Genomic DNA, 22107 nt, shown 5'->3' with positions numbered 1-22107 from the left:
ACTGCCCCCACTGCGCTGGTGTACTGTTGTCCAGGGACTAATAGTCAAGGAGTACTCATTTGTTGCGTCTACAGCATGGTTCAATTCAGATAATGTACTGTTTTTGGGTCTGTAGTGAAATTGAGTTGTCAGTGAACGTTTATTCTGTTTCTGTGTGCACTAAAGAATTTAGGCATTTGTTTTTTTTGTCCCTTGTGTTTTTGCCTTACACTTAGTTTAAGGATGAATTCACACCTACTTCATCTGGTTAGTCTTTCCCTGTTAGTCCAGATCAAGTGTGCAAACAGCCATGCAAACCCTTCTCTGGTTCTCTGGTTTAAACAAGCAAAACCAAAGACCATCACCTCAGACGGCTCTCAGTCTGCTTATTTGGCGCCAAATGGACTTGGTATGGTTCGCTTTAGTTTGCTTACACTGTAAATATGAACTGGTCCTGATCCAACATCAATGCTACTAGCCTTTCTGGATTTTACAAGCCACGGTAGCTGAACATTATAAAAATGAACAGCTGTGAAAGTCGCACTAAAGGCCATGGGTCATGGACAAAACTGGAATTCCAAGGAAATACAGGTCCTCCTTGATAATTGTGCAGATGCATGCATAAAAATATCACACAAAAAGTGAATTTGTGTTTTCCATGTTTGGTGAAGAGATGAAGAAAGAGCTTCAAGCTCCTGACCACTGCATTTTTATGGTGAAAAAAAAAATCATTAGAGTGAAGCTTTGTTGATGAAAATGACTTATGATCATGGTTTGAAACGCTTGATCACACTCTCAGAACCAGACCAGCTGTTTGTCCAGCTGTTTGATGTTCAGAACAGTTAACTGTGCGTAATCACTTAAAAGTTAAAAAATTAATCTAAAACTCTATTTTCACTGTTTGGTTTTTTTGCATTTACTGGAACTCTTAAGATAATTTTCTGGGCTGTGACTTTAATATCATCCTGAGAAATGAGACTTTTATTTAATAGCTTATCGAAGCAGGTAATAAATAAGTAATAGCATCTCTATAATAGATGCCTGGAACATGTAGGCCAACCCCAAAACAAGTGGGCTACCGTGCAGTCATTTGGAGAGAAAGCTATATTTGCAGGGAACAGCGTGTTTTGTTTTTAAGAAAGCCTGTTTTCTCTAAGAAGGTTTGTTGATTTTAAAAGGATCATAGAGAGTAGACTTATCCATCCTGACAAACATCTGAAGTTGTGCTTTTTGTTTTTCATTAATCATTTCCTTCAAGAAGTAAAGAAAATAACTCGAAAAAAGTATGCTCAAACAATATTCTTCTTGTAAAAGAGATATAAAAAAAACAAGGACGTATGATGGGAGGTGTGCAACTTCGTCTCAAAAGCATCAAGAGTTCTACTCTGAGGGGGTTTTTTTTCTCTTTTTTTTTCGGGAGGGGGGGTTAACTATAGTGGAGCGAGGTCAGATTTAATAGTGATGAGAGCACACACACACACACAAACACCCCTGTCCTGGAGTAGTTCATCTCAGCAAGCTGTCAGCAAGCTGTCAGCAAAATGAAGGGAGGAGACAGAAGTAATGTAATGAGCGCGGTCTCGACACAGGCCTGACATGTCTCTGCCGCTTCACTGGTCATCACTACATCCCACAGAGAAACAAGAGTGTTTGCTTTTATCTGCCGTTGTTCCCTCATCCCTCCTCCACCACTTGGCCGGTCGTCATGGCAACGTTGGAGCTCCACCCAGGAAAGAGATGTGTATGCTGGGAGAAAGAGGATTATTGGGGTCAGTGGTCTCTGCATGTGCCTCTGTCTCTCACGCACATTCACACACAAGCTTTCCCACAGCACGCTCCATCTCTGCACAAACACATTTCAACGCAGGAACGCAGTATTTGACAGTAATGAAGCCAGACAGTCATGTTTTTATTGCTTATTCAATTAACCCCCCCACCCTGGAGACATCTTTTATGTATTAGTATTTGTTCCCTGTTTGAGGCTGGCATCATCATTTTCAAATTCAACTATTTCTGGTCTTAAATGTCAAATAAAAGCACTGATCATGTCATTGTTTCCTTTCATACATTTCCTATAACTTTATTGCAAGTAATTTCCATTGATGTTTTACGTTTTATTTTCAAAGAGTCTTATTAAATTATATATATATATGTATACACACTGTATACATATTCTGATTCTAAAGCTGTTAAATGTGGAACAGATGCCTTAACTTTCAATTGTTGCTACATATGAGCAATAAACAGTGTCCACCCAAACAATCTTGCAGGAGTAATCCTAGGTTACATGCAATGTTTTGAAATTGCATGCCAATAACCCAAGAAGAACAAGCTCCTCCTCCTCCGATGTGGTTACCATGGTGAAAGATTTTCTCCCTCGATGGTAAAATTGAGTTAAAATTGAGTTCTGCTGTCACTTTTTAGTCACAGCTTGCTGCTTTAAACCCCACGTTTTTCCTGACTTTGAACAGGAAAACAGACATTAACATACTCAAGCATGAAGCTTAGCTACACATACTTTATTTACTTCCTTTTTTATTTACTCAGTGGAGAGATTTGCTGTAAACATGTGGCATCGTTTCTGCACGTCACACTAATACAACTGCTGTAAAACAGTGCAGTGGTGACTCAATCTGTATCACTTTTGGACCTTTTTGGTTTTTACACAAAAATAAAAAGCCAAAAAACAAAACCCTCAATTTTTAACATTTTTATTTACAAAGTCTCATGCACAGCTTAACAATCCAAAAACTCCATTTTTGACTGGTTTTGCTTCAGAACATTGATTTGACTGCAGTAAGTCTTCAGCAGTAGCAGTAAGATGAAAACGATTAGTCAAGAAGTCAAGGTATTTTAGTCAAAAAAAGAGAGCCTCCCAGGCTGGCAGCAGGGATTAGTGAATACATTTACTGCTATTTCACCTTCCTGTCTAGTTTGATTCACTACAGGCCAAAGAACCTAAAAGCTCTGGAAGTCAGCGTTAATAACAGCTCTGGGTCTTCTTAGATAGATCAGACATGTCTGAGGGGGGTTTTCAACATAATTTCTCATGAATGACTGGGCAGATTTTCAAGCCCAGGAGGTCTTCTTTTCCTTCTTTTTTTTTTTTTTTACATATCTTTTCACCAGACTCTGTGCCTAAATAACACGCCAACCTTTTGTTAATCTCCTGGTTGCGTGAATGGCAACCACCGCCTCTGACAGTATGTTTAATTTGACTTTGTGTTTGAGGTGTTTGATATTTGCCGATTGTGCGGAGAGAGCCTGGACTCGCTGTGTAAACAGAGAATTATATTAGTCATACAACTGATGGAGTGATCTGGCTGTCAGACAGGAGGGAAAACAGAACAAATGTAACAAAGGTATACCTATTTTTTCCTGTTTAATGAATATGAAAGAAAGACTCAGTGCTCCAGTGCTTAATTTTTGCACCGTAACTATCTGAGTGTTAACTGAGACTTCGGGATTTGGACCAACCAGGATAGAACAAAAAAATGTTTCAGGATTTAACTCTTTTACACCCAAACTTTAGCTCCAGTATTTACATTTTTTGATTATATTTGCAGGGGTTAGGGAGCAGAGACACCCGCAAATACACAGCAACGTTTCTGGTGCTTTGTAAAACATTTATTAAAGAACGTTGGCACATAGCTCAACATATGTCTTATACAGAGGAATAGACTGAACCGTAGTGTACTTTATAACGCACATCAGGAGCGTCACTCCTTCATTTAAGGGCGAGAGGTCCTGCAGTGGGATTTTAGCTTTGCTTCTTGCAGAAGAGGCTGGTTTCATCCATCGTTCATTCATCCAGATGATAATTACTCTCTGCGATTATCTTCCTCAGGCTATCAGTCGCTATCAGGCTATTTTCCGGCAGCTTCTGAGTCAGCTAATGCCATTTCTCCATGCAGCAGAACTTTGCTTGGTTGCGACTCAGGAACTGGTGGAACCAGCTGTTGCTCACTGTTGAATATTCTTTAGCAGCCATCAAGGAAGCCAACAGGCCGGCGTGCTCTTCAGCTCCGCCCCCTCTTCCACTGAAATTCACGCAGCACCTCTTTTAGACACAAAAAGTCTCATACAAGCATCTGGAGTTGTCTGAGCTTTTGTGATGAACTGGAGAAGTCATGTGACTGAAAAAACAATCAGCAAAATACGTGAAACCAGCCGGGGAACACTGTAGCGGAATTCCAGTGGATTCTGAGGTGGAAAAAATGCTTTGCCCTGTTATGCAACACCTTGTGTTCATAAAGTGTTACTTTTCTGTCCAAAGCCAATACCAAAAGTTGCTATTCTCCGTGTCAGAATCAGCTGATTTGTGTTGATCGCATAAACGGTTGAAGAGTTACAGTTAGCGATCAGAAAAGCGTGAGGAATTTAGGTGTCACTGGCAACAGCTCCAGTGTTATGCTACTTTCACATCGAACTCGCAATGCAACCACTTTTGATGAAAAGTGCATGTAAAGCACTTCTTGTCATGGTTTCAGTTTCTTTGCTTTTGTGTTCTGGTTCACTTTTGTTTGTCATGTTTTGAGTTCAGTTTCCTGTTTTATTTTGAAAGGTTGCCTTTTTTGTTATTGTCTCGAGTTTTGCTTTTGGTCCCCATCTGTCCTGAGTGTTTCCACCTGTGTCTCGTTTATCTGTATGTATTTAAGTCCTGTCTTTCCCTTCCTCCTGTGCTGCTCCATTTTATGCTCTTTCCTGTGTATTTCGGGTTTGTAGTTTGGTTTGCCTGCTTAAGCAGTGCCTTTTGGTGTGCAGTTTTGTTTTAGTAATTAAATATCCTTAATTACTAGATCCTGCCTCCTCCTCTTTGGACCTGGGTACCCCCCCCGCAACACTTATACATTAATTTCAGGTTTCCACTTCCAAACTCTCACGCAAGTTTTAAATTCGTTTTCCGGACTCTACGTACAAAACGTGCAGCCATTGAACACGTGTTGAAAGTTAAAGTAGTTGAACTTCGACCAATCAGGGACTCAGATGTGGTAGTGACCGTCTGGATTTATGAAATCAAGTCTTTCATGTTTCGGAATAGAGCCGTGATAGAAAAAGCCTGGAGCGACATTCACCATATTTTTGCTTTGACATTTTGCACCATTTCTCTTCCAACTGTAGGAACATGTGCCAGTATTTGGTAGCGACAGACCAGTGTGAACAATATGTGCTAAAAACATGTTCAAGAACTGGCATTCAGCTCGCTCTTGAACGCGTGTCACATGCCCGTTGTGTGCATTGTAGGGTTAAGGGCCTTTACATTACTTGTCTTAAGTCTATTGTTGAATTAGGAAGAAAAAAGAACTGGAACATTTCTTAATAGATCACAATTCCTGCTGTCATGGCAATATTTAACAAAGATTTCCCAGGTTCCAGAAGCTTGTTGACCCCTTCTCCGGGGGGGGGGGAGTGAACTGCAGTCAAAGCTGCACTCAATGCTAAGTGTCATGCAGGGAGGGCATTTTTATAATCTTCAATGAGACCCCTTAGGTTTCTTAGAATCATAAAACCTTTAACTAGCATCACTGGAGAAGGTGTGTTTTTTTTGGTTTTTTTTTATGTCTTCTAAATATTGTAAAAAAATTTTTTTTTTGTTTGACCTGCTGGGCTGCAACAACTGCTGCTAATTTTTCTTCCAGATCTGAATAATTTGAAATGATTAGCCACTAAAATGCGTGTTTTTAAAGAAGTGTTCAAACTTGCTGATGATTTGTTTTCAGAGTTGAATTATATAGAGTTTATTTTTATTTAATTTCACTTTTTTTAACAATCTGTGCAAAAAGGACATTTACTGCACAACAGTATTTCTATTTTGCTTTACTGTGCATTCAATGAGCAATGATCTTACTGAGCTGCAATGTAGCTAGTAACTTTTTGGATTTTGTGCACAAAAACATAAGATCAACATCGATATCTACAAATTATTGTATAACAAAGGTTTTTATTGGGGTTTTCCAGTATAACTTTGGGTTATAGCTTTTTACCTATAAATTAGAATAGTATTTGAAAAGTTTGTGTTTGTTACTTTTTTGGCATTTGAGCAGTTTTCTACTGCTGTCAAAGTGAAGCTACTCTTACATAAGATCAGTTTCTGGAAACTCTACCCACATCTTTTAGTTTGGAAACTGTTTTTGCAGCAGCTGGCAGCTTCCCAGTGCTGCAATAGTACATTACTATGGAAACCATGAGACTGAAGTTCCTATACATCAGTTAACATCCATGATTGTTTTCATGCTATCCTTTTGTGTAAGACATTAAAACTGGGAAAAGACTTTTTGTTTCCATTCCTGTGAGCTCCAGCTTGTCTTCACAGTGTAGTTAAGTGAGGAGCTTTGTGTTTAATTCTTCCCTTTGAGAGACTGTAGGCTTCTAATTAAAAGGCCACTAGTTCAATGTTTGGCACAGAGAAGTGAGTTTAACCTTAACTGCTCCAGAGAGGCGGTGACAGCCTGCCCGACACCCTCAGCCCCCGTCCTCCAGTACTTTTTACAAGCCAAGGCAATCAGAAATCATATACAGGACACCTAGGTTTACATAAAAAAAAGTTGAAACAAAAATAAAATATAGAGAAATTTATATTTTCTTGTATTCATCGTTTTCCTGGAAACAGAATTTTACTTGATCTTTACATTTTTTTTATAACTTATATATATATAACATGAAGCTATCAAGACAAAATATACATATATGTAACCCTTGTGCCATCCTAGGCACTTTAACCCTTGTGCTATCCTATGACCCCACCCTTGCATTGACATGTTCTCCCTACCATGACAAAGGTGGATAAAGGTGGAAAGATTTCATGTAATCCATAGATACCAGTGAAGATCACAAATCATTGGAAAATAAAGGTTCAGCGCACTGTCTAGTGGGTCTAGATGACCCAACTCCCAACGTTAAAGTGCCTAGGATAGCACAAGGGTTAACATTGGAAGTTGGGTCATCTAGACCCACTAGGCAGTGCGCTAAACTTTTTTTCTTCAATGATTTGGTATCTTCACTGGTGTCCATGGATTACATGAAATCTTTCCACCTTTATCCACCTTTGTCCTGGTAGGGAGAACACGTCAATGTAAGGGTGGGGTCATAGGATAGAACAAGGGATATACATATATATATATATACATTTCTTGAACCATCTGTTCATATTATCCAACTAAAATTAAACAGTTTATCAAGTTTCCTCATTAACTTACAGGAGCTTCTGACTTTTTTCTCCTAAACTGTCCCACTGGGCTTCCTATGCCCCAAACATATGCTGCCATCTTGTGGTTAATATGGAGAACTGCAAAGCCCTTTGGACATAGAAGCTCATTACCTCAATCCCTGAAGCTGAACACTTCTTTTCCCAGTGAACTGCTTTCCCCGAGTCCATTAAATGAATAATGCATTAACACTTCTAATTTAATCAATAACAGAAAACCACCTGCTGCCAGTTCCAGAGGTAATTGAATCCATCAAGCATAAGATTAAAGAGCAAGCCGCTTCAGTGGCAACCCATCGCCACTTTGAAATCAACTCCGTTATTTCATGCAAAATAAACAGCTGCTTTATTCACTTTAAGGATCCTTAGCACTGGTTGTGTTTATTTTTTTTTACTTTTATTTAGAAATCCCATACGATACAGAATAATCTGCTCTAACACAGAAAACCAACAAAACCCACCTCTGCTGCAGCAAGGAAAAAGAAACTGAACTTTTGGCAAACATTAAGAACATTTACTAAAAAGATATAAGATTATTTCAACAACAAAATCAACCTATTAATTTATCTTATTTTAAAATGCAAATAACCTTATTTTCCCCCATCTTCTTCAAGTGTGAGTTGGCAATTTGTGGGTCTACAGGACGCCTAGGTGTGTTAACACAGCGCTAAAAGCAAAGTTTGTCAGCTGCCTGTCAAGGCTTTCCAAGGCTCAGTAAACTTCCACAGAAACACCCAGGAGCTTCATCTCCAACGTCTCCAGTTAGCATGTTGAATGCTCCACTTCATGACAGCTCAATCAAAGAAAGACTCATAAACCATGGCTTTTTTGGGCGGGGAGAAGTTGCCATCAGAAAAAAAAAAAACTACGTTAGTTTTTAAAATCCTTACACTTCACTTTTTTTTCTTCTTTTTTTTAGAACTAAACCTTGAAAATGGTTAGGAACTGTCTTCCAGGAGCGACTCACCAGCGTGGGTCCGTCCTCCTGATGTTCCATGATATCATTTAGATAAGAATGCTCAAGAGAAAAAAAAAAAAAAAAAAAACTACTAGAGAGGCGTGACCCAGCCGAGTGATAGTCACAAGGCCAGCAGGAACAAGAGTGAGCGACTGCCGGGTCAGGAAGACAAACACTGAGCTGTAACGTTATTGAAGTGCCGGGCCTGAAGCTATCAGGGTCCACTTTTTACGACCCCTTGTGAAGCAGCGGGGAGGGGGGGGGTCACTGATGCAGGAAGAGGGAGGGGCTGTGTGTAAACCAGATTCCTGCATGGCTGGAAACTCTGCTCTCTCATCTCACTATTAAAACAATTTCCTACCAGATGAGAAAAGCGGCGAATCAGAAAGACTATCCAAAATATCAGAACATTTTTATTAGCAAAACTTACGAATACCTGTCTCGCAAGTACTGCGGTGACTTTTGGGTAACTGTGGTTAAAAACAGGGCCAGTTAGGCAACTTGGTTTTGAACGTTGACATATAAGCACTAGATCATCCCTGATGTCAATCAATGGTATCTGCATGGTAAAAAAATAAACAAAAAAATGCCGGAAAAGGGGAGGGCACAGTGACTGGTGTTTATTTCCACTCAACTTTACAACAATCTGGTAAAGGGCGAGTGGGCAGGACAAAGTAAAGTTTGAAGCCGTTGAGTCATTCCTGTGGATTGCAGATGAGATCTTGACCAAGTGAGTGTAACGCCACAGATAGAAAATGGTTTACTTTCAGCTTCAATGAAGTGAAGTCAATTCTGTCATAGTTTTTGTATGATAAGGACACCGTCCTGTTGGAGCCAGACAGCGTCAGTAAGCAGTGACTGGTCCGAGTCGGTCGTTTCCATGGCAACCCATCTCGACAATGGGGAGGGAGCTTGTTGGAAGTTAAAAGCGAGCATGTGTAAATCAACCGTTTGACATGAATGACTTTATGCCTTGAATAACTTGCAATAAAGAAAAAATGTGGGGAAAAAGAGGATTAACAAGAAGATGTTAAAAAACGGTAGCAGAGCAAGAATGTTTAGTATAACAAATAGAACGACTGAATAAAAGCTGTTTATTTCTCTATAGAAGTCTGGGATTTTGGAGTCTGAATTCCTTCACTACTCACTACATAGTGCACTGTATAGTGCGTTTGCCATTTTGTAGTGCTGTCCGAATCTACAATTCCAAAATCGAAAGGCCTAGAAATTTCCTAGAAATGCATCGATGCTCACTAAATCGGCGACTGTAGACCACAATGCATTGTGTCGGAACAATTTTTTTTTTTTTACAAAACCATCATCGTTTTCATCTTCAGAAGACAGTGGATTCATTAATAATTGTCGCAAATTGCTCATATCAATGAGATTTTATATTTGTGAAATCGATTACCTCAGATCCGCTGTTTATTAAAAATAAATAAATAAAGTAGCGAGCATGGTGTCCAAACTGCTTTTCAAATCCGGGGCACTACATGGTCTCGCACTACATACTTGTTTAGCCGTCAGGCTAAAAATTCAGACATCAGCCTCAGGATATTTCCTTTGTAACCCTTGTACTATCCTATGATCCCACCCTTACTTTGACGTGTTCTCCCTACCATGACAAAGGTGGATAAACGTGGAAGGATTTCATGTAATCCATGGACACCAGTGAAGATCACAAATCATTGAAGAAATGATAACCCAACTCCCAAGGTTAAAGTGCCAAGGATAGCACAAGGGTTAAATCTCAAATGGGGGAGGGGTCACTCAGTCCAGTTCTCACATACAGTCAATGATTCATTTTCTAGTTTTTTCTAGTTGATAGACCAAAAAATTGACTGTACTTTCAGTGCTGGTCTACTTTACCACATTGATTGTAAATCAATAAGTAATTCAAAATAGAACTACGACCCAAACACAGTCATTCCAAACACTAGGGAAATAAAAAGGCTCAGAGTCGGGATCTGTCTTTTATTTTTTTTAGGAATAATTTATTGCCAGTAAGAAAGCATGAGCTTGTGGCAGTATTCAATAAAAACCTTAACAAGACCATAGCGTTTGCTCGGACACACACAGACACCTGAAAAACTCCGTGTCGGTGGAGAACTCGGCACTATAAATATATTGGGTCCCATTATCTCGGTGGAAAAATAAAGAGGTTCCAAAATGTACAAACAATTCTAAACACAGGAATATGCAGTCATTCATTGAAGACCCCCAGCCCCCCCAGTTTTTTTTTTTTTTTTTTTTTTAATGAATAAGAGACATTACATTTTACAAGTACAATGTGTTCAGGAAAGCCACGCTTTTCTTTGATTTGACTTTTTTTTAAGTGAATGTTGCACAGTAAGGCTGATGTCACACCGTTTAACTTGTTTGTTTTCTTTCAAAATAAAAGCATACAGTATCTACAAAACCTAGTCAACTTTGAAATCAAAACTGTACATTTACATTGAAAATAAAGGATTTGTAAAAAAAAAAAAAAAAAAACAACAACAACAACATTATCTTGTTTTCTTCTCAAGGAAACCAAATGTATTTCTTTTCCTCCGTGATACATACATATTTATATTTGTTGCTGAACATTGAAATGATGTAAAAATCCACTTTCTTGTTGTGAGATAAAACTTTAAAGGAGACGTTTTTTAGCTTTTTTTTTTTTTTTTTTAAATGTGTCCCTGAACGCAACGGGGTAAAGTGGAGAACAGAATGGCTGCTGCACATGCCACCCTGCTGTAATGAATGTTTGTTTCTTTGTGAGACTTCAGTGGATTTCATCTTTCACTCAGCATTTCCAGCAGGTTTTTCTCACTCTTGTTGGTATCTGACTGTAAAGTTTGTTTCTAGGGACATTTTTGCAACACTGCTCAAATAAACGGATTTCTAACAGTAATATTTATGATAAGAAGTGACAAAAAAAAGCACGATAGGTCTCCTTTAAAGAAATAGTGGCAGGTGTTAACCTCCCCCTGTGCCTCCTCTGTCCTGTCATGTACCATGCGTGTCGTACCTCCTTGTGTCCACGTAATGTGTTGCATTTTGATGGCTACCATGAGGTGTAACTGTGAGTTCAGGCACTTTTTTCTGTTTTGTGTATTTTCTATTTAATATTTGGATCCAGTGTCAGACTTCAGTGTGCTGTTGGGAGTCCAGCGCCGGAATAGCCAACCGCTCGAATTGGCCCTCGTCGCCGCTCTCGTAGTCGCTTATCATGACCTCAGACTCCTCACAACACGCAGACATGTCTGAGCAGGAGGCGGTGGATGTGTACAGAGACATGGAGATGTTGTCCAGTGCTGAGGAGTCAAAGTCCCGGCTACAGCCTGAAGCGTAGCCCCCTCTGTAGCCGCCCGTGCCCAAGGTTGAAGCAGGGGTGGTGGCGGCAGAGGTGGAGGTAGCAGCACCCTGGGCGTCTGTGTCAACCCCTTCGCCTGGGTAGGAGTGTTGCGGCAGGTACTGGTTAAGGCTGTAGAGTTGGGGCATGGCGGGGCGCTGGCGGACCACGCCGGAGACCCCCGAACCAGGAGCCTCCGAGTCTCTGCCAAGGGGACGCAGCGTGTCACAGCGGTCGATGTACTCTGGCAGGGGCGGCGGCGGTAGGTCGTCGTTGACGGGGAAGTCCTCTGGCGGCGGAGGGAAATCGCTCTCAATGTCAAAGCCACCGGGGTAGTAGTCCGTGTCAAGGGCGTTGGGGTCGCTGTACAGAGGGGCGGGGGACTCCACGACCTCGTAATGAGGAAACTCCTGGATTCCAGGAAGCTGAACACTTGGCATCCAATCAGACGTGTCCCAGTGATATCCTGTTGGTCATCAACAACCAAAGAAGAAGCATTAGCACAGCATAAATGTTAGCACGGGATCCAAGAAACTGTTCAAACTCAAACCATGCAGGAAAAGGCCAAGAAACACAAAAACACAAAGACCGCCACACGCCAACTCAGCACAAACACTAAATCAGCAGAAAATCCAGCAATCTGTATTTATTCTGCTGCATTTTGCTACTTGACTACAAAAAGTCAGTGTTCTACAGATTTTGTGATTGAATAAAAAAAACAAATCATGTTCTGAATTGGTGTTTTCTAAAGCTGTCCTTCCTGTAGTGACATCACCAAACTGGATTGACTTTCATTTCATGTTAGAGACAAATGCCTATAATTCCAGTTAGTAACATCTTTGATGATAGCATCTTGCTAAAACATAGCAACCATGCATACTTTTGTTTTGTTTTTTGGGACGGGAAGTTATGTACTATAAAAAAAAAAGACACAAAAGCAAAGTCAAAAGCACTCTGAGGTCAAACAGCCTTTCCAAAAGCTTGCTGTTCATTCATTAGTGGTTATTAGTTACAGGGTGGGATCAGCGACGCCAGGGAAGCAGAGAGGAAACAGTCACCTCTTGGGTTCTTGACATCATGAGCCAAAAAAGACTCTTTATACGAGGCACAAAGGGGAGAGAAAGAACAGCTCTCATTAACACGGAGGAAGAACCAACAGGCGGCGGCATACATGAACGGCATGAAGACAGCAATGAAAGGTGCACAGAGGTAATGTAACACATGACTGTTGACATGTTCTTCAACAGACTCCAAGACCCACTCCGATCATCTTTTGATCGATTTTCAAAGCGATGTGATCTTTTTTTAAAATAATTATGCTGCTTTTAGCCCAAATAAAAAAAAAACAGTGTTGTTTTCTGGAATATGGTTTCTGCAAGAGTCCAGCTCTGAGTTGTGGGTGGGACCCCCTTTCACCTCCCCGTTGCTGAGAGCTCTCTGTTTACACGCTCTCCCGCTATTTACAGCCCAGACCAAACACTAGCAGTGTGGCAGGTATCCAGCCGTACAATTTTGATCCAGATGCAAAGACTTAGATGGATCTATTGGTCAATAGGTGGATCTATTGGTCTATAAGTGGATCTATTCATCTATAGGTGGATCTATTGGTCTATAAGTGGATCTATTCATCTATAGGTGGATCTATTGGTCTATAGGTGGATCTATTGGTCTATAGGTGGATCTATTGGTCTATAGGTGGATCTATTGGTCTATAGGTGGATGTATTCGTCTATAGGTGGATCTATTGGTCTATAGGTGGATCTATTGGTCTATAGGTGGATCTATTGGTCTATAGGTGGATCTATTGGTCTATAGGTGGATGTATTCGTCTATAGGTGGATCTATTCGTCTATAGGTGGATCTATTGGTCTATAGGTGGATCTATTGGTCTATAGGTGGATCTATTGGTCTATAGGTGGATCTATTGGTCTATAGGTGGATGTATTCGTCTATAGGTGGATCTGTTGGCATATAGGTGCATTTATTGGTCTATAGGTGGATCTATTCGTCTATAGGTGGATCTGTTGGTCTATAGGTGCATTTATTGGTCTATAGGTGGATCTTTTTGTCTATAGGTGGATCTATTCATCTATAGGTGGATCTCTTCATCTATAGGTGGATCTATTGGTCTATAAGTGGATCTATTGGTCTATAGGTGGATGTATTCGTCTATAGGTGGATCTATTGGTCTATAGGTGGATGTATTCGTCTATAGGTGGATCTCTTCATCTATAGGTGGATCTATTGGTCTATAGGTGGATCTATTGGTCTATAGGTGGATGTATTGGTCTATAGGTGGATGTATTCGTCTATAGGTGGATGTATCAGAAGGGAGCGGAGCAGGGAGCTCGTGGCCCAGCGACTGTAGCTTCTTCAAACTGCATTTTTTCATCTGGTCCTGATTCACATCGATTCGATAAAGATATACTCAAAAATGCGATTTGAAGTTGAATTTTCTATATATATATATATATATATATATATATATATATGTTCTCCATCATATGAAAAAGGACAGAAAAACCTTCTAAAAACACCAAAAAGGTCATTTTGATCAGAGTGGGTCTTTCAGGAGATAAAAGTCGCTGTTGAACCGTGTTTGTGCGTATCCCTCAGTGACAGTTTTGTGTTTTGGATCCACCCTCTAGCCCGACCCTTTCAATTCCACATTCATGTTCCGAGGTGGTTGCATTGTGCATTTGATTCATTGAATGAAAGGTTGTTAGCCCCCTCCTACCCCCTGATCATTATCTTAAGGGTAATGGGGCAACAGGTGGATCCAAGATTCAACTTTCAGATTTGTTTTCTTGCACTGTGTGATAATGGCAGTTATGTAGCGGACACTGACAAACCCAACACCAAGGACAACCCCAGCAGCAGGAGGAAGCTAGAAGGATACCTGTTCCTTCCACCGTGTCAACAACACAGTTGCCAAGATGGATTACTGTCACTACGGAGGCTTGTGTGGTAAAAACAACAAAACAAGCACGGGAGGTCAGGTGATAGACATGAAACGTTCATCATTCATGGAAACAACAAACAGGGAAATATCAAGTGTAGGATGTGGCTGAGGTGATGGCAACCCCACTGAAAATTGCTGTCCTTGTTGCTAGGCAGAGTTGTGTTTTGTCTTATCTGAAGGGGTTTCATGGCCTGGGGCAGGACGGCGTCAGAGGGTAGCACAATGGTGTGTCTGTGTGGATGTAGGATGGGTGGTCTGATAGAGCTTGTGAGAGATAACACACAACAACAACATACTGGGGGAAACTGGAGGGTGCCTGCTGACAGGACAGATGGAAGAATCTGTGAAATTCCCCAGAGATCTGAGCGCGGTTCCGAGCGCCGCACAAAGCAAAGCCTGTGCCAAGCTGGGAAACTGTGTCCAGTGTTTGAAATTCATTTTTTCCAGGATTCGTAGGACTTGTTCACATGTACGGGGAGGTTTGATGACCGCCTGTTCAATGGCTGAGGGTAAATAAATGCAATGGATAAAGAGGTAAAAGAAATACCCTCATGAAATGTTCCTTGATGCACGCTTTAAGCATCTGCTTGAAGCTACAAGTGAGGAAAAAAACAACAGAAGAGCAAAGAAGGAATAATGTGATTGACAAGGCCAACGTAAAAGAAGTGGTGAGTGATTCTACAGCAGAGTAAACCGCTCTTTAAGTCATCAAACATCCTCTTACAGACTTTGAAGAATTTAAATCAGGCCTTTTGGTTCTTTTATTTTTTTTTAAACAATCCCTGGAGAATTCCACAGCACAGGCTTTAGTGATTCCTCCAAGCTGTACCTGCAGTGACTGAAGACTTACAAGCAGGAACCTCTATTTAAAACCTTGTTCTGGTTCGGTGGACTGATTTTATCCAGATAGGAGCTGAGGCCCCGCAGCAGAAGGAAAGAGAAAAGACACGTCTGGCTAATCCATTCAAAGTCAGATGGGTAATATCAACCAGAGAGAAAAAAAACAACACCGCTGCTGCAGATCAACTATTCCACACAGATATTTGAGAGATGGAATGCGACCAAGTGCTGCATACCGTTGTCATCGCAGGACTCGGACTGGAAGGAGCTGAGGGAATGGACTTCAGACATGCTGCCTCTGGTGTTGTAGGGCGGACAGGCGCTGTCCTCCACGGGTTTCTTGGTCGGGCAGGAGTCCAAGTCCACCACTTTAGCTGGAAGACACGATTGTAGCGTTTATGAATGAAAATGACAGGTACGGTGATAGGGATGCTTTCAGATAACGAGGTCTGAAATGTACATTTCAGCTAATAGACACCAACTGAAGGGCTAAAATACTCAATTTCAGAGACCCACTCCCATCAAATGGTTGGGAATCAGGAGCAGGTAGATCCATGAACGTCCTCGTCTGAGCTGACATCTGACTGAAAACTGAGTCGCTCTGATATTGCTCGCCATTTAAACTGCGCTGGTAATGTTTGGTTGGGGGTGAGAAGGGCTGTAAGCTAGCGGGACAATAAACTGATGGGCCAGGGGGCGACTGAGGTGAATTTCTAATGTACTCATGCCACTCTGCAGAAACCATGTCCTAGAAATCAACTGATTTTTGGATTTGGGGTAAAAAATATTCTTGCTATCCAGCGCATGCCGTCAGGGGTCGCCACACAGGTGGTTTTGGCGGAGAGTCCCGGCAACAGCCTGAAGTTAAGCCCCCTCGCTGTGCCACCTTCCTGACACTACCCTGTATGTCCAGGGCACAGGGAGACCCAGACCGACAGCAGCGCCAAGAGTTTGGCTAAAAATGTCATAATCATAATGAAAAGACCACTGGGAACACTTACAATGGATCAAAAGAGGATCGGAGTGGGTCTGTTAGTCGACTTGTTTGTAATTATTTGTAATTATTATAATACATTCCTACCAACAAAAAGGAAATATTTTTGGATGAACACATGAAAATTGTGTTTCCTTGCTCTGGAACATTCTGTTTTAAACTAAAACAACTTTCTGTAATAAATCTGGAAGACGTTGCCTGGAGCACCTGGCTTTAGCTCCAAACCTGCTTCCAGGAAGTGATGTCACCTACAAAGAGACATACCGTCATAATCATAGTCCCAGTTTGGCTTCTGGATGGAGTCGCTGTCTGACACGGAGTTGGAGGGAGGGGGAGGGGGGAGGTTGGGCGCCACGCTGCACACAGCTACGGTCTTGCGATGCCCGTGCACAGAGTCGGGGTTGAACGTGGTGAATTCCGGGTGCTCCGGGATGGTGGACCCCTCGAAGGAGTTTCTGTCCAGGTTGTTGCGCGAGTCGCTTGGAATGCTGGGAGTGTAGGAGATGGGGCGCACGGGCACCTGCGGGGGGACGTCTGAGTAGATGTTCTTGTGCATTTTGGAGTCAAAGTAGGGTCTCTGAAGAAAGGAGTGGGGCATGCTTGCACCCCCGGGATGCTTGTCGTCGCCGTCGGTCTTTGATTTGTTACGACAGGCCTTTTTGCGGAGGATGACGAAGAGGAGGACCAGTATGAAGATACTGGACACGAACACCACGATACCGATCACCTCCTCCAAGCCGATGTTCCAGGAGGTAGAGACGAATTCATTCCGGACTTCCGCGCGGAGTTCGCACGCCGTCCCGGTGAAACCCAGAGAGCAGTTGCATTTGAAGGAGCCGTACGTGTTCTGGCAGAGGCCCCCGTTGGTGCAGGGGCTCTTGATGCATTCATCCACATCACTCAAGCATCTGGAGGACGTCAATAAAGTGAGGTCACAGATGAAACCTGACTGCTGAAGCGGAATGAATTTAGCAGAAGAGCTGCTCACCTTTCTCCCTGGAAGCCGGCTTCACACTCACACACCGGACCATCCAGACTGTCAATGCACTTGCCGCTGTTTTTACAGGGGTTGTCTTTACAGTACGGCCCCAACTGGCACCTGCAGACATCACAAGATCACTCAAGCAGACAATTTCAAGAGCAGTTTCTTAAACAAAAGCTTGCAAACAAGCAAGAATGTCATTTTTTCTAATGTGGAAGCCTCAAAAACAGATTTTCTGGAAGTGACTTGAAATGAGACGCTGCGATACCTCTGTCCAGAGTACTGCCCTCGGCACTGACAGTAGAAGTCCCCTGCGCGAGGTACACAGGTGCCCCCGTATAGGCAGGGGTTGGAGGCGCAAGGACTAATGGCAATCTCACAGTGTGAGCCCATGAAGGAGGCTGGACACTTGCAGAAATAACCTTAGAAATTCAAACACAACATGGATCATCAGGAGAGAAAAAATGGAAAACATAAACTGCATGGAATCATGGAGAAGGAGCGTACCTCCATTAGGCAGCGATGTGCAGCTCCCTCCATTGGTGCACGGGTTGCTGGAGCAACTCTCGGCCGGTGGGAGCGCGCAGCCCGGAGCCACGTCCACTATGTCCTCCAGCATGGCGTGGGCCCGCTGCGCTCTGGTGTTCAGGGGCAGCTCCTGGTTGTTCAGCGTGATGGCCTCGATACAGCCGCGAAGCCCGTTGGTAACCGGCAGGCTGCGTCCGAGGCGTGGCGTGGAGTGCTGCCGCACATGGCCGCCAAAGTAAATGCTGTTGTCGAGGTTGAGGGTGCGAAGGTTGCCCGGAGCTGTGCCAGAGGCAGCGTGCACCTGGTCCAGCACTAGGGTGGCGTAGTTTCCATCCACCTCCAAGGAAACGGAGTGCCACTCGCCATCGTTCACCTGCGCGCTGTGGACTGACACCAGGCCAGGCCCGCTGCCGCAGTCAAACTTGTACTGCAGGCGGCCGTTTACTATCTACTCCACAGGAACAAAACACAGACAGCAAACAAATGTAGTCAATTCCTACCACACCTTGTTGAACTGTACTCTGAAAGAGTAGTAAACTATGGTAACTGAGGGAGTCGACGTGGTTACTTCCAATAAAAGGCCAATATTGAGAAGAAGCCCCTCCCTGCTTGTTGAGTGTGAACACATTCTTGGATGCATACCAAATACCTGATGTGTACTTTTAACTGTGGACATGGGTGGTAGTGGGACTGGCTAAAATAAGGTACTTGTAAGTACCGGGTAGTTCAGTACGCACCTCAAGGATGCTGTAGTCTGTCCCTTTTGCATACATGACAGTGGCGTGACTGGAGAAGGTCCTGAGCTTTAGTGACAGTTTCATCAGCTCCTTGTTCTCGTTTTCCATCAGGCGGTACTTCACATAACTGCTTCCGCTGAAGCTAAGAGACTGTCCGTCTGCTGAGGAAGTGATACATTCAAGGAGTGAAGGAAAGCATGGTTTTTAATCAGCAGACAAGCAAATGAATGAAGAGCATACCAGAGCATTTGCCCTTTTTGCCTTCAGGGCACACACAGTTGTAAACGGGATCTCTGGGATCTGCGATGCACTGCGTTCCCTCGGGACACGGGTTGTTCTCACACACGTTGTTCAACACGGGACACGTTCCACCTAAAACAGCCAGAGAGGCCTCAAGTGAGAGGAGTGGACTTTAAAAGAACATACATGCCGTTAACATCTGTGTACCGTGACACTGGCAGGTGGCGGTTCTCTGGTGTCGCGGCGTGACGAAGCTCAGGCGAGCCGTGCTGTAAGTGGACATGGCCGTCTTGTCCAGGGAGACCACCTCGTCGCAGAACTGCAACGGACAGTCCAGACCTTCGCAGAGCTTCTGGACGACCCGCACGATGCGGACGCCGGTCATTTCCTCAATCACAGCTGCAGAAGAGTTCAATTTTCGGAAAACAACCTGAGGAAAATTGGAGACTGAATGAGCCACCAGAGCGGATTAAAGCTTTATTGAGTGCTCTGCTTAGCTGAGAGAAAATACACAACAGCTAATTCAGATCATTTGTAAGACAATGAGTTAGAATCTTTACTTTATTTATTTTAGAATCAACTGGTTTAATTTAGTTAGGCTCATTTTTAGAGGAGTTTAGAGCGCAGATTTAAAAAAGGCGAATTAAAAAAAAGTCATTTGTTAAATAAGAAGCTAAACTGTGTCCACCTCACCTCCTGGGATTGGTACGGGCTGCCAGATCTCTCCAGTGTCAGCAGGACATCCAGATCTCCCTGCTCTGACGGCTGCAGACTCACCAGCTGCACGTCACTCCGTCTCACGCCGGCGATGTTTCTCAGCGCTCGCTGGAAGTTGCGCCAGTAATCCCCGATGAACTCCTCAGGCGCAATGTTTGCAAAGCGCACAGCAATCGAGTTTTCCAGCGCCTGAGCGGCGACTTGGCGAACGTGCACGGTCACGTCGGCAGGCGTCGTGAAGCGTCCATCCGCCACCGTCACATTGAGAGAGTAGTGACCTACATCGAGAGGCTGCACGGCGATGACCTTCCCATCAGAGGCTGACACTGAGAACAAGGCTCGGCCCTGCTCTGTGGACGAAGCTGCCGAGGATGCCAGGCTGTAGGTGAGAGTGTCGTAAACGTCTTGGTCGGTGGCGTGGATCTTCCCCAGAACGCCTCCGGGGTATTCATCACCAGAGGTTGACACAAAAATGTCCAACGGAAGCACGGCTGGAGAGTAGATGCTCTCCTCAATCACGCGGACGCTGATGAAAGCGAAGGAGGAGAGCTGAGGCTTCCCGCTGTCGGAAACCTATAAAGATGAGAGGATGCATAGCGGTTACCGCTCCTGAACAGCAGAGGGCAGTCAAGGCCTTGCTGTGCTTCCGTCCCTCACATATGGCAGACATACCGGCTAATCAAGCAAATCAAACATTTACAAGATCAAACATTTTAACACTTTCACAGGAACGGGCATGGGTTCAACCGGCAAAGCAAAAAAAAAGATGACTCAATCTGAAAGTGGATCTCAGTGGAAAACAACAACACACTTAACATTTCATGTCCCATCTGCCCACATGCTTTCTCTCTGTTCCTTCTTCTGAGGTGAAGCAGCCAAATCAAACCAAACTGACTGTGTGCCCACTTCAGCTCCAACTCTCTCATGAAGTAGCCTGCAAGCTTACGAGCTGTTTTTAGAAAAACACATGAATGTTTCAGGGATGAGTGCTGGCTACATGAACAGAGCATGGCAAGGAAGGAGGAACGAAGCGCTGTGGCATGATGGGTAAATCAGTGCATCCTCTCCTTTTTTTTTTATATCTCATCTCCGATTTGTGACTCACCTGTGCGTGGAGCAGGTAGTTGTCTTTAGATTTCCTATTGAGCGCTCCCACAGTCACGAGAGCTCCCTGTTGATTGATGAGGAAAGCGCTGCCCTCGTTCCCGTCCACGATGGTGAAGGTAAACGGCGGGCCGTTGTGCGAGGCGTCTTGATCGCTCACAGTGAGCTGAAGAACACTCGTACCTTTTGGCCGATTCTCCTATAAATCGAAAAGAAAAGCAGCAAAGTTATTTCCTTCTCTCTTAAAATGAAGGATATGTCGGATGTTGGAACTTAAAATCCCCCCTTTAACATCTGCAATTTCTTTCTTTCTTTCTTTCTTCACCTTCTTTTCTGTAAACCAGAATATAGATGAACGTCCTTTTTTTCTCTTCAATTTAGTCCTTGAAAGCCGGTTCTCCAGCGCTCCTCTGCTTTCCTTCCCTAATCTACATTCTTATACTTAAGATGCAACCCCCCTTCCCCCTCTTTCAACCTCTGTTCTTGCTTCAACCCCCTCCTTGCGTCTTGATATTCCAGGCGCACAGCCTCCCATTATTTCTCTCTGTTAATCTCTCTGTGTCCACAGCAAAGCCTCCTGCACACCCTCCTCTCAGTCTTTTCTTCTTCTCTCAGATCACTTATCTGCAGTGACCCCTCCCCCCTCCTCCACCACCTCACCTGGATGATGAGGCTGTAGTTGGCCTGGGAGAAGAGGGGAGGATTATCATTGACGTCTGAGATGTCAATGTTGATGGTGGCACTGCTGGAGAGGGGGGGCACCCCGTTGTCCGAGGCGACCACCGTCAGAGTGTATCCAGAGGTCTGTGGGGCAAAGAAAATAAAAAATAAAAAGTGTTATTAGACCAAACACAGGCAGAACCTCGTATTAGGCAGCAGGGATCAATGGACAAGCTTCCCCCTCTTAGATCCGGCATGACTGATTTGGTGCACAGAAAGCAATCTGCTTTTTGCGCTGCATGTGTACAGTCAGCACTGTTTCTCTTACTCGCTCTCGGTCCAGCTGGCGAGCAACTTTGAGCTCCCCTCGGAGTGGATCAATGGTGAAAGGGCTGCCTTGGTTACCGTCCACGATGGAATACTGGACGTGATCGTAGGAGGGCCCGTCAAAATCCTCCGCCATAACCTGCGGGTCAAACGCAGAAAATCAGTCCATCGTCAATCAGTGGGGAAAGTGTGAGACCAAGTAAAAGACTATTCTGTTCTTTACTTTCCAATCTAAGCGTGATCGGGGGAATAAACACATCATTTCCTGGCAGTTGTAAATATTTGTGCAGGGCGCGTGTGTGTCTGCTGCAGCCGTGTCCAGGGAGCTGTTACAGTTTTAGCACAGGCCAAATCACATGTTTGATTGATGAAAAAAAGAAAAAGACAAAAACACAGCTGCACAAACTAAGTCCAGTTTTAAGACGGACACCGAGCTGACCAAAAACTTACCAGCTTTTCCCCTGAATATTTCTTGGAAGTTACAACAATAAGTTTACACATTTGCATAGAAGTTTGGAGTTTAGCTGTCCTAATTTAT

The 22107-nt window shown here is 43.4% G+C and overlaps 1 protein-coding gene across 10 annotated transcripts in view; it reads right to left on the bottom strand.

The window, feature by feature from the left end:
- Window positions 1-10101: 10101 nt before the first annotated feature.
- Window positions 10102-22107, bottom strand: part of fat1 (FAT atypical cadherin 1) — a 70661-nt gene continuing 58655 nt past the window's right edge. For 3 of the 10 annotated variants that reach the window (XM_023958002.1, XM_023957995.1, XM_023958011.1), the window contains 14 exons: window positions 21571-21708; window positions 21243-21386; window positions 20584-20781; window positions 19455-20051; window positions 18969-19191; window positions 18762-18893; window positions 18522-18682; window positions 17764-18232; window positions 17525-17678; window positions 17263-17373; window positions 16539-17182; window positions 15517-15654; window positions 12537-12572; window positions 10102-11944 (listed from right to left, as the gene is read on the bottom strand). In XM_023958002.1, coding sequence (XP_023813770.1) covers window positions 11268-11944; window positions 12537-12572; window positions 15517-15654; window positions 16539-17182; window positions 17263-17373; window positions 17525-17678; window positions 17764-18232; window positions 18522-18682; window positions 18762-18893; window positions 18969-19191; window positions 19455-20051; window positions 20584-20781; window positions 21243-21386; window positions 21571-21708 — 3822 coding nt within the window. In that variant the 3' untranslated portion in view covers window positions 10102-11267. Of the gene's footprint in view, window positions 11945-12536; window positions 12573-14377; window positions 14438-15269; window positions 15354-15516; window positions 15655-16538; window positions 17183-17262; window positions 17374-17524; window positions 17679-17763; window positions 18233-18521; window positions 18683-18761; window positions 18894-18968; window positions 19192-19454; window positions 20052-20583; window positions 20782-21242; window positions 21387-21570; window positions 21709-22107 lie in introns of those variants that run through there. The other 7 variants (XM_023958005.1, XM_023958018.1, XR_002873747.1 and 4 more) reach the window with 6 other exon arrangements.

This window comes from Oryzias latipes, chromosome 1 (assembly GCF_002234675.1).
Source record: "Oryzias latipes chromosome 1, ASM223467v1".
Lineage (NCBI taxonomy): Eukaryota > Metazoa > Chordata > Actinopteri > Beloniformes > Adrianichthyidae > Oryzias > Oryzias latipes.
This window is presented reverse-complemented; position numbering and strand designations above follow the sequence as displayed.